Source organism: Mastigoproctus giganteus, chromosome 7 (assembly GCF_048544385.1).
Source record: "Mastigoproctus giganteus isolate SK-2022 chromosome 7, ASM4854438v1, whole genome shotgun sequence".
NCBI classification, from domain to species: domain Eukaryota; kingdom Metazoa; phylum Arthropoda; class Arachnida; order Uropygi; family Thelyphonidae; genus Mastigoproctus; species Mastigoproctus giganteus.
Genome location: NC_143581.1, coordinates 158200145 through 158213324, shown reverse-complemented (window position 1 = coordinate 158213324; position 13180 = coordinate 158200145). Strand labels below are relative to the sequence as shown.

The following is a 13180-nucleotide window of genomic DNA, read 5'->3' as shown; positions in this document are numbered from 1 at the left end:
AGGTTATGCCTCCATTTCGGGAGGGATTCAAGTGGAAGTAACCTGACCTTTTTTCATCATTAGGGCATATTATTGAACAGGAAAATAAATATACAGTCATAAAAAATTTATTTTTTTATGAATTTATTTCTAAATATGACTGATTCTAAAGAAAAAAAGGTTATGTTACCCCCTCCACTTCGGGAGGGGTTCAAGCTCCCATGGGATTCAAGTGGAGGTAACCTGATCTTTTTTCACCGTTATAGAAAGCGTTCATCAGGACAAGTTACCATTAGTGCTTCTGAGTGCTACTAAAATGATACTAACCCGATATTATCGTGCGTTGTGTTTGCGCACTAATCAGCACATCATTTGCCACGCCTATCTGTCAATCAATATATCATTCTCGACTTTGCTCCAGACTGATAACACCTACCGTCTGTTTACCAAGCGAGCAGCACTAGAGTCCGGTGTTGGGAAACTAATTTTCCACGTAAGTTATCCAACGTTTCTCGTCGTTCTCGTGTTGCCTTTCTTTACCTTCGCCATTTCCAGGAGTCAGTGCTTTCCAACTCCTTGAATCCTATGCCTTCTATACAAAATTCAGATAATTCATCATCTTGAAGGCAGGACTGTGCAAAGGTGCTTGGGGGTCCAGATGCAAAATGATTTAAGGTGCCTCGTTTATTTATGTTCAGACCTTGATGGCCCCTCAATTGGGTCCTCTAGATTGTGGGCTCTGGTGTGGCACATCCAAGGTGCCTCATTTATTTATGTTGAGACTTTGATGGCGCCCTCAATTGGGCCCTCTAGATTAGGGGCTCTGGTGTGGTGCATCCAATGCACCCCCATTTGCACGATCCTGCTTGAAGGTCTAATATTTATATTAGACCTTCTTTAGGCAAGACCTTATGTGATAGTTTTACAGAAAATAAGATTACTGATTCTACACAAACTTTTCACTAAGACAGAGACTTATATGTTTTCTGCGTAGACACTGATGTTTACTCTAACTCAGAATCACAACACTCAGATTCAAAGACCTCCAGACCACCATATAAATCCATTTTTTACCTAGAATTTGAAACTCATTAAGATTCAGCTTCTTGACAGCTCAATAAGGTACTGAAATGCTGCCCAACACTGCTCACTAGCACTTCAGCAACAACATTTTAGTAACTTTAGTACTTGCCAAAGTAGGGAAATCTTCTGTATTGGGTTGAAGGCATACAATTGAACCTTTTCATTTATTCATTTTTTGGCTATTTACACCTAGGCATCAAGAAAATGCTTGATGCATTATAATGCTTATAACAGAGACACCTTTTTCAAAAGTCATCAATATCTTACATAAATACAACCACCAAAACGAATACTTTCCAATCTCACATCATCGATAAAAACAAGCCTTCAGAGCTTTGAGCAGAGGTAAGACAGTTTCCATCCCCAAAGAAAATATAGTAAACTCTTTAAAATTTGGCAGCCTTGGAGATCGAGAGGTGCCAGATTTTAAAATTGTATAGATGTTAGAGTTGATCAGTTTTAGCAAAATCATATTCTAATGAATATTAAGAACTAAAATGCACTTATTTACATCTGTAAACATTTATAATGACTGTCCTCTCCTTTCATCTGTTTATGTAAGCAGCAGTTAAATTGTACAGATAACTCAATAATCTTGATTCTCACAGCAGAACACTTTCCTCTGTAAAATGCACCACTTTCAAAAGATAGCTTTAGCTATATTACAACTTGTAAAACTGATTTCATATACCACATGGCAGCTCTCACTGAAGAAGTTCTTTACAACTGTTATGTTACTAGAGAGACCATTTGTTATCTGATGAGGTACTACCAGTCAATCCTGAAACAGGCTATCATAGCATCATATCTTTAAAAAAACGGCAATTAATGTATCAGCATGCCATCTGTTTTTAATTAGTGCACTACCAGAAAACTCATTACAAAAGCAACTTTGTTGTTCTGCAAGAATTAAGACCTTGCATTTTCTGCAGCCAGCAGACTTTAAATTCTGCTGGCTGCAAAAACAAATTGATAAAATAGCCTAGCATGCACCTTGTAAAGAAAGAAATATCACTCATTTTTTAAATGGATTCTTAAAAACAAATGCAGTTGTTGTTATGAGTATTGGATTACTTTCTTAATTCCAGATTATAAAATGCAAATTTTTTTTGTAAAATGTTCTGTATTTTAAAGTTTTCCAGATTCTAAAGTGCCAGGTTTTACATATAGAGTTTACTGCATCACTCTAATTTTCAACAAAACATATGAATAGAAGATTGAGGACCATTTAACAAACTCTGAAATTTACAACTAGGTAAATTCTTCCAGATATTTATAGAAAAAAAAGTTAGATAGTCACAGACTTTTAAAAGACAACAAATAGATTTCAACAAATGTGCACTCTTTATACTTAACCCCCACAAATCAGAAGTACTTGAAATTTTGTCAGCATGAAGGTACAAGGGTTCTTCTAATCCAACCTGATGGTATGTGACATGTTGATGCAGCAAAAGCAGATGGCTTGTCCAAGTACTCAAGAACATTATTTCCAAAACCATTTTAAAGTCCTGGAAAAATAGGAAGTTTTGTACCTCTCTATTGCAACAGTACTGTTTACATTCTATGACATTTTTATCTTAAAATTTCTTGAGTATGGGTGGTTAACTTTCTCTTTACTAGTGGAAATATTCATGTTCCCCTCCATAATGTCCTACTTAAGCTGATTATTTGGCTCTGCTGTGTAGATTTTTTTCCATCTGAACCATGATGAAGATAATCTTTACAAGTTCCATCATTCTCTCACTTCATACAATAACAGGATTTCATTTAAAATTGAAGTTAATTAAAATTGAAGATCTTTCACCCTAGATGCCTTTTTCATGTTTAGCTTCAACAAATTCTTTTCCACTTTTTTCTCAGTTATTACACAATCATTCAGCTTCCTATTAAAATTTGAAATTTGATACACTTCTGGCATCCCCGTCACTAAAAAATTCTTCATGTGTGTATGTACGAGGGGATATCAAAAAGATCGTACCCTTACCTAGAAATAACAGCTCTAGAAAGGTGAAACTTCACTGGATCTTTAATCCTTTTCTATGTACTCTCCATGTATAATAACATATTTCTCCCATCTGTGGATCAATTGTTTAATGCCTTGATCATAGAAGTCTGCACTTTTTGCCTGAAACCACAATTCCCTTTCATTGATGACTTCCCGAATCAAAGTGCCATCCACGCAATGGTTTCTTCATTATACACTCAGCATTTGTCATCAACCGATCAAAAAAGTTCTCAACATCCGCATTACACAAATCTAACAGTTGACGAGAACATTGCATTCGACATTGCTTCTGCAAAGGCGTCAGCAATCTTGGAATGGGGAGACCTTAGACATGTGCAGATTTTCTGGAACAAAATTCTTTCACGTGTATTTAAAATTTTTATCTACAGAAATTCAGGTTGAATGTCAACAAGTATTTGCTGTCTGTCTTCTCAAACTTTAACTTTTGCCTGGTACTTTAGGTTCTAATACTTTTTGTGTTTGGGCTGTTCAAAAACAAAAAGATGATGAGGTGGGGAAGGGGAGACAAGGATAAATTCAACTCAGATAACAAAAATAACATATTAATCGAACTTAGATAACATATTAGACAAAACAAAAATCATACAAATTAATTTAATTAACCTGATCTTACAAGCATAGCTAATGAACATAAAAAAAAACTTAATTTACCAACAAAAAAACAAACAAATGTGGCAATGTGGCAACTGTAATGTTTTAGAGAACATTTTCAGTGATCATATCTTTTTTAAAATTTTTTTAGGAGCATCGGCGACTAAGGCCATGTTAACTCTGTGTATATTGTCTATAAATTGCATGTGTCCCCAGGTCAATTTTCTGTTCTGCTGGACAAAAACCAGAGTCTCCGGGAGAAAAAACCATGCTACCCTCACCCGATTAACTCAGCCACGTTGGGGAAAAATACTCATAAAAATTCCTCCCGTCATCAATGGAATTTGAACTCAGATCTTTTCCACCTGGTGTGGAGTAGAGAGCGATTCTGAGGATTCTGATTCATTCACATGAGGGCTTCAGTAGTCATATCATCAAAACCTTCCCCTTGTACCGACTTAGCAAGTTCTACTATCGCACTGATTTCGTTTTCTGCCGGTTCAACCATATTTCCTGAATGAACTTACTCTGGCCATTTATTTTTTCACACAGCATTTAATGTTGATGATTTTACTTCTTTCAGCGATAAAGCTATTCTTCTGATACAGTCCACAATTGAGAAATGTTTCCATGCCTCCATTACTTCAATAGATTCGGAATCAATTTTTTCCAAAATCCATTGTAACGATTTTCTGATGTAATGAGTTTTAAATGTGGATATAATGGCTGAATGAAAGAAGTTGTATTAACCTAGTACAACTGTGGTGGTAGGAACATAACAATTTTTCGAATGCATTACGCCACCTATAAATTCTTGAGAAGTGAAGCCCACGGATGAAAACAATACAGAATGCGGGAAATGAAGAATGAACTGGTCGGGACTGTTTTTGTTCTACACTGGTGCTCCTGTTATGTTTATATCTGTAATCTGTTATCTTTCTGTTATCTCGCTGTAAATAGTGGTTTTCTTTAAAATTCTCTAATTCCTTGTAAAATTACAAATTATGCTTATGCTCTCCATCTTTGGGGGGGATACAAGGACTTTTTTTTTTTTTTTTTTGATTTGGTAGTTGTTGGCGCATCGGCTTCTGTGGCCATATTGCACCTCCCAAGGTTTTTGCAGTACTTTGATCCAAGCCCGAGGCGGGAATCGAACCCGCGACCTTTGGGTTGCCGGGCAAGTACTTTACCCACTCGGCTAGCCCGGTCGGCCGATACAAGGACTAATAGATTAACAGTAGCCACTGGCAGAGGTGGAAGTGATTCTTGCACTGCTTCTATTGAAACGAGCAGAAGCCTGAAAAACAAGATGCAGGATATTTCAGAGACTGCTGGGAGTCATTGCGGTACAAGTAAACACATGGGTTGTGTTAGGGTAGCTAAGAATAGAAACAGGTGCATGCATACTTGCGTGTACACCAATGCTAGGAGTTTGGTAAATAAATTTGATGAATTTGAGGTATTGCTCAAAACATCCAAGGCGGATATTGTTGGGATATCAGAGACGTGGTGTCACACAGATATAAGGAATGCGGAACTGGAATTTGGGGAATACAATGTGTATAGAAAGGATAGACAGGACAGGAGGGGAGGAGGGGTTATGCTATTAGTTAAGAAACACATAAAATCCAAGGAAGTGAAGCCAGTCGACATCGATGGACAGGGCAGTGTCGAGTCAGTTTGGTGTGACATAAGCATAGGGAAATCAAAATTGAGAGTAGGAGTGTGCTATAGGCCTAATGACTCTGATGAGTATAATAAGATATTGTACAGGGAAATGGAGTGGGCCAGTAAATCAGAGAGTCTTATAATGGGGGATTTTAATTTCCCAGATATTGACTGGAATTTGTGGGTTGGTCACTAACACACTAGCCAGGCTTTTGTGGATTTATTGGATGATTGTTTTCTACATCAGCATGTTCGTGAGGCAACAAGAGGGAGCAATACTCTTGATCTGATTATCAGTAGTGATTCTTCATGCATTAAGAATCTGCAGATAAATGAACCACTAGGTGGCAGTGATCACAGTGTGTTGAAGTGGGATTTACTCAATGAGGTAACTACCATCAGAGGTAAAGGGAAGGGTTTTTGTTTTCGTAAAGGCGACTATGATGGTCTGAGACAGTATTTAAATTCTATAAAGTGGGACCAACTGATGATGTTACCAACAGCAAACACAAAATGGGAAGCATTCAAGGAACTAATCTTGGAAGCTACCAGGCTTTACATACCAACTAAAAAATATTGTTCAAGGTTTAGGCCTAAATGGTTGTCAGATGAACTAATGAGACATGTGGCAGAGAAGAAAAATGCATGGGATACATAAAAATTAATGGGCGACATGGAAGCCTATGATAGATATAAGTTGGTCTGTAACCAAGTCACAAAGGAGATTAGGCAGGCAAAGGCAGACAACGAAAAATCTTTGGCAAAGGATGCAAAGAAAAACAGAAAAGAGTTCTTTACCTATTTAAACTCAAGAAGGAAAGGGATGAATCAGATTGGTCCACTGGATATTGATGGTTCAACAGTTGAGGATCCTGCTCAGGTGGCTAACAATCTAAACGAGTATTTTGCATCTACATTCACGCATGAGGAGTTATTCAGGAAGGAGAATGACGTAGGTAAAGTAAACATTGGCAGTGAGCTAGATGATTTTGTAATACCTGAGAGGAAAGTGGGGGAGAGATTGTTGAGGATAAACATAAAAAAGGCACCTGGGGTGGATGGGATCTATCCAGTTATATTAAAGGAGGCAGCAAAGGAAGTAAGCAAACCCCTAGCCATAATTATGAGAGCTTTGTTGGACTCAGGGGAGGTACCCATAGACTGGAGATGTGCAAATGTAACCCCAATTCACAAAGGAGGATCAAAGGCTGACACAAGTAATTATAGACCTGTTATTTAACTTCTGTTCCAGGAAAATTAATGGAGGCACTGGTTAAAGAAGCACTGCAGGATCATCTAGACAAGAATTCAGTTATAGCTCAGACGCAGCATGGTTTTGTTAAGGGCAGGTCTTGCCTGACCAATTTGATTGGATACTATGATGTAGTCACAAAAGAACTGGATGCAGGGAATAACTTTGATATTATATATTTGGATCTTAGAAAGGCTTTTGATACTGTTGCACATGGAAGACTGCTGCCAAATTGGAGCAGTGTGGCATTGGAGGCAAATTGCTGCTATGGATAAGGAGATGGTTGAGTGGCAGAAGACAGAGAGTGGTAATCAATGGACACTGCTCAATGTGGACTAATGTTATTAGTGGAGTTCCTCAGGGTTCAGTGTTGGGTCCGTTGTTGTTTTCGGTGTTTATGAATGATATTGATGATGGTATATCAAGTTTAATGTCCAAGTTTGCAGATGATACAAAGGTTGGCAGGGTTGTTAAGGACAGTACTGATGCTATACTGCTGCAACAGGATCTGGAAAGGTTGAACAGATGGGCTGAGAGGTGGCAAATGAAATTTAACATTGACAAATGTAAAGTACTACGTATGGGAAACAGTAACCCCAGAGCAACGTATCAACTCTGCGGTACTACACTGACAGTGGTGGAGAATGAAAAGGACCTGGGGGTAATTGTGCAGGCAGATATGAAGTTCTCTGAGCAGTGCAGACGAGCTGCAAGAGTAGCTCATGGTGTCTTCTCAATGATATACAGGAATTTTTCTAGCAGGGATAAGGAGGTAATTATTCCCTTGTATAAGGCAATGGTTAGGCCACATCTTGAGTACTGTATACAGGTCTGGAGGCCTCATTTCAAGAAGGATGTAGAGCTGCTGGAACGGGTACAGAGAAGGGCAACAAGATTAGTAAATGGAACAAAGGGTTGCTCTTACGAAGAAAGGCTTAAGTTTTGCAAATTACAGAGTCTGGAGACTAGGCACCGGCGAGGTGATCTGATAGAGGTGTATAAGGCTTTGAATGGTTTGAGCATGCTCAATGCCAATGGGATTCTTCCTCTTGCTCAGAATAATCACCTCAGAGGGTATAAATTCAAATTGAGGAAGGACTGATGTCGGATAGATGTGCCGAAATTTGCCTTTGGCCAGCGGGTAATAAAATAACTTCAATGTTTGGATGACTTAAATCTTTTGGATGGCCTGGTATGCTATCCAATAGTAATAAAACTTTGAAATCTAGATTTTTCCATAAGTTCAATAGCACAAAATGTAACACAGGGATTTCTCAATAATTTTTTTTTTTTTTTAATAGCGAGTCAACTGCGGGGATTCAAAAAAGAGTGAAAATGTTGAAAAATTATATGCAACATAATAGCAGGGTTTCCGGGTGCACAAAACCTCAAAAATACCCTGTTATGTGAGGTTTTTCATCCAGCAAAACATGCAAATCAACCAGAGAACACACGCAATTTACAGGCATAATACACAATGCATGGCAAATAAATTTAATTATTCGGGTGGCCTTAAAATAATAGTTTGTTTTAGTGTTATGTGAGGTTTACCGAAAATTCTCTAACTGTGTTAGAGTGAAGCCATGTTATATAAGTACCATGTTGTGCAAGGATTTCCGCACTCAGTGCAGACTGTCTGCAAGAGTAGTTCATGGTGTCTTGTCAATGATATACAGGAATTTTTCTAGTAGGGATAAAGAGGGGATTATTCCCTTATATAAGGCCTCACCTTGAGTACTGTATAGTCTGGAGGCCTCATTTTAAGAAGGATTTGTTTGTTTGTTTGTTATTTGGTTTTTAGGAGCATTAGCAACTAAGGCCATATTGCTCCGGGATATGCAGTGGTCATTCCCTGACCTTTCCGCATCCTCCGTATTTGGTGGTGACAGGCTTGAACCCTGGTCTAATCAAGGAGCGTGTGCTACGCACTACTGCTGCTGCTCCTTCCCACCTGGCTACGGAGGCGCCTTGAGAAGAATGTAGAGCTGCTGGAATGAGTACAGAGAAGGGCAAAAAGATTAGTGAATGGAACAAAGGGTCGCTCTTACGAAGAAAGGCTTAAGTTTGCAAATTACAGTATCTGGAGACTATGCACTTGCAAGGTGATCTGATTAAAGTGTAATAAAGCTTTGAATGGTTTTGTGCATGGGATTATTCCTCTTGCTCAGAATAACCGCCTGAGAGGGCATAAATTTAAATTGAGGAAAGACAGTTGTAGGATAAATATGTGGAAATTTGCCTTTAGCCATCGGGTGGTTGATTGCTGGAACAAACTTTCATCTGTCGTAGAAGTTGATAGCTTAAATAGATTCAAGGCAGAACTAGAAAGTATCAACTAGACAAACAGTATCAGACAAACAGACAAACTGTATAAGCTTGCTTTCTTGCATCATGTGCCTTTACTAATGCTAATGCTAATTTATCAGTCATGTTAGAGTGAAACTATGTTGTAGAAGTACCATGTTATACGTGGGTTGCCTATACTGTAGAGTTTTATTACGGTGTTCTATAAAGTTATAATCTTAGTAATTAATTGATAAGGAGTTAACTTATTTACTTTTCACTGCAGTCAATCACAGAAAAAGAAAAAAAAATTCAATTAATGTTAAGGAAACTATAGAACAAGCCTGAAATATAGTGCGGTGTACATTACATAACTTGTATTGAAAATATGTTATTGAATGTATAGACATAATAAGAAAAAGCTCAATCGATATCACATTTTCAGTGTATGTTTCATTGGTCCATGAAAAGCTTTTAAGATCAATCATAGCCTCTAATCCACCCCAAAACAACAGAAATGTATTCATATAAATGAAAGTGTATAGTATATTTTGTGTATTACTCTAGAATGAAAAGTTGGAATGAGACCAAATTTTCAACATATGCTTTGTTGTTCCTTGGGAAAATTTAATGTCCAGTTATGATTTCATAGTTCTCATCCACCCCCACCCTACACACACACACAAACAAAAATTGCCATAAATGAAAGTATGTGTTCACATGAATCAACAAGAAAAATGTATGTTGTTACCCAATTTTCAACATATATTCTGTTGGCCCTGGGATGTTTCTACATTTCCTTCCAAGTTTTCCCTACAGAAGTATTACTATAAATATTAAACAGGAATTCTGACCCATTTCAAAATCTTAATGCTTAAAATATTTTAGGAATCTTGGTAATCAATTTTCATGTTGTTGGATCAACTTATTTTGTTATAAATCATGAATTATTACTATTTGCTGATGTACTTGAATTGTAATGCACTGCATTCATTGACTAACTTGTTTGAGTTTTTTGCCAGGCTCTTCACTGAAGAGGATGCTGGCATGAACAAAACAGTTATTGAGAAGTGGCAGCATGTTTCTATATCTGAACAATAGTCATCTTTCTATAGCCTGGATTACTTGTGTTCCTAATTATGAATTTATTATTGGATTTCAGACACAAGGGTATTCTCATATATATTCATAGTTTATAAAGTTTTAGAGACACCGGCACTTTATGCATTTTTGTATATGGCAAACATTTTCTTGGTGATGACAGTGATGTGATTTTTGAGACAGTTGTGGTTCCAAGGGCAACCAGAGGTATTCTAGAAAATGACCTTGGAAGTGTATCCTTTGGTGGATGAATTGGCTCTCACTGAATGAAAACTACATATAAAAGGCTTTATATGACTGATTTTTGGTTTATATATGAATGTGGATTTTTACTGAACAGTCTTTAATTTTAATCCTTTCATAGAATCCTTTTGCTTCAATTAATCATACTACAGACAGAACTAAAATTTTAAAAGTACATAAATATATATAAAGATTATCCTAACTTATTTGATTTAAATTTATAATAATTGATTAAGTATATTGCAGAGAACTTATAGGATCTTTAAAATATTTTAGCTCTCAAATTCTTCGTAAAATAATTCAAGAAAGTCACTCTATCTTTCATCAGTCAAATGGTTTTCCAAGTCATATATTTTTATGGACTTCAATATTCATATAATTTATATTTTTGAAGATCATAAATAAATCCAAATAATTATTATGGTTTTTCAATTTTTTTCTTTAAAGGAATTAACAAGAGGATCCCAAACAATATTTAAAAAATTTATTCTAAATTTATCTCTTTGATTCTGTAGTAGTTTATCATCATATTCAAAATTCAATTCTCTCCTCCATCCTAGGCATGACAGAGTATCGAACGAAATTCAGGATACATTTCTAATGTATTTGCTAATTGTTCAGAATTGCTGCTAGCAATTTTTCAAAGGCTTAATATGAGCAGTAGTCTCTAATAAATATCAGTAAATTATAAATATATATTAAGGAAGAGGCAATATTTTAATTTGCATCTTGCAGCATATTACTGACATTTTCCTCATTTAAAGGGTTGTGCAAAATTACCACTAAGCACAAGCTGAAAACATTTAATTTTGAAACAAAAAAAAGCTTCTGCCTCATGTCAAGATAGAAAGAAAAACTTGTTCTCTGATGATTTAAGATAATCATTCTTTTTTTTTTTTTTTTTGTAGTTTCTGACATAACATGAAGTTTCTTCAAACTTTACTGAAAAATTTTGGCAATTTGCTGTTGTTTATTGCCAGCTAGTTTAAATTTGCCACTGATTTTTTGGTGAAGGTAAAGAAAGCCAACACCAGAACGACGAGAAACATCGGATAACTTACGCGGAAAATTAGTTTCCTGATACGGCACTCTAGCGCTGCTCGCTCGGTAAACAGATGGTAGGAGTTATCGGTCTGGAGAAAAGTCGAGAATGATATGTTGATTGACAGGTAGGCGTGGCAAACAATGTGCTGATCAGTTTAGTATCACTTTAGTAGCACTCAGAAGCACTAATGGTAACTTGTCCTAATGAACGCTTTCCATAATGATGAAAAAAGGTCAGGTTACCTCCACTTGAATCCCATGGGAGCTTGAACCCCCTCCTGAAATGGAGGAGGTAACCTAACCTTTTTTTCTTTAGAATCATGGGTGGACTAGTGCATAAATTGTTTATTAACAAAATATTAATTTTTTATAACTGTACTTTTATTTTTAAAGACACTTGTGCGGATTCACATGTATCTTGACGTCAATCAACACCTCAATAGCTATTCACTATATATATATATATGAAGAATCTTTCTTTCTTTTCCTATTATTCGTAGCCTACCATTTAAGGTCAGGTTACGAAAAATAAAGAAACCTTTTCTTTTTTCGTAACCAAACCTAAATCAACAATATAGTAAAAACACTCATGAACTCCAAAAATCTGCTTTTAATAATGAGAAAAAACATAATGAAGAACATCAAAATGAATGGAACGAAACTTTTATTAATTTAGTTTTCATCAAAAAATCAACCAACGTTTTATTTTCCTTACAAATTTCTTCCATCTTTAAAAGATTCATCGCTGCTATTACCAGTTTACTGTTCATCACAAAACTATTATGCACCTTTCTTTACTCATAAATACACATTATAATGCTGACCAACGACTACACAGTAGCTTGTCATCTGTCGCGCCCACCACCAATCATTTCATAGTTTGCCACGCCTGCCTGTCAATTAATATATCCTTCTTGATTTCGGCTCCAGACTAATAACACCTACTGTCTGATTACCGGGCGAGCAGCGTGGTAATCAGACAGTAGGTGGTTGAGTCCAGTGTTGGGAAACTAATTTTCTCCATAAGTTATCCGACATTTCTCATCGTTCTCGTGTTGGCTTTCTTTACATTAGCCAATAAAATATTGTAATTGCCACTTCCAATATTGGAAGTGCCTCTTCCAATTGGAAGTTGATAAGCACCTATTAAAATATGTTGTATAATTAGTTTTAAATTTTTTTCATAATACTAGCTTATTTATTACCCACAGATTTCTGTAGTATATGTCATCGATGCTTAACATTCCTGTATTGGGTATAATACTACCAATACCTGTGTTCTAATTTTTCTGTAATACTGGCTGGTGCTAGTCTCATTTATGGAGGTTAAATATAGATTCGTAAACATAATTTTCGCATTTTCATTAAAATATTTACATCATTCATGTTAGGTTTAATTTTAACGATGGCTTTAGGGACTAATAATAGATTGTCTTATAACTAAATTCAAATGCTTTATCCACATTATAGTACACACACACACACACACACACACACACACACATTTATATTTACTTAATTATTTTTTCTTCCTTTTAGATTATGAGGATGGGATCTTCAGTGAAGAACTGCATCTTCTTTTACCTGATGATGTCATTAAGGACTCCTCAAGGGCATACTTTTCTGTTACTGGTATTAAATGCTTTTATCATCTATATTAGTATTACCCAATAATAAGCGGAAAAATAAGAGTATGTAACATAAGATGAAAGTTAGTTCCGATAATCAATTACTCTGGCTGAAAGCAAATTTCCACACATCTGACCTCCAGCCATCATTTTTGAATATAAATGCATGTGACTGCATCTAAATGCATGTAAATGCATCTAACCCCCAACACAAACACACACATAAGTCTCCTTATGTGTGTGTTTGTGTTGCCTGAGACAGAGTAAGGATGCTATCAGTAC

The 13180-nt window shown here is 36.2% G+C and overlaps 1 protein-coding gene across 1 annotated transcript in view; it reads left to right on the top strand.

Moving 5' to 3' along the window:
* LOC150083280 (murinoglobulin-1-like) overlaps positions 1 to 13180 on the top strand; it is an 892685-nt gene that overhangs the window by 482242 nt on the left and 397263 nt on the right. The window contains exon 22 of the mRNA XM_090378459.1: positions 12810 to 12902. Within this exon, the coding sequence (XP_090234585.1) occupies positions 12810 to 12902 (93 nt within the window). The remainder of the gene's footprint in view (positions 1 to 12809; positions 12903 to 13180) is intronic.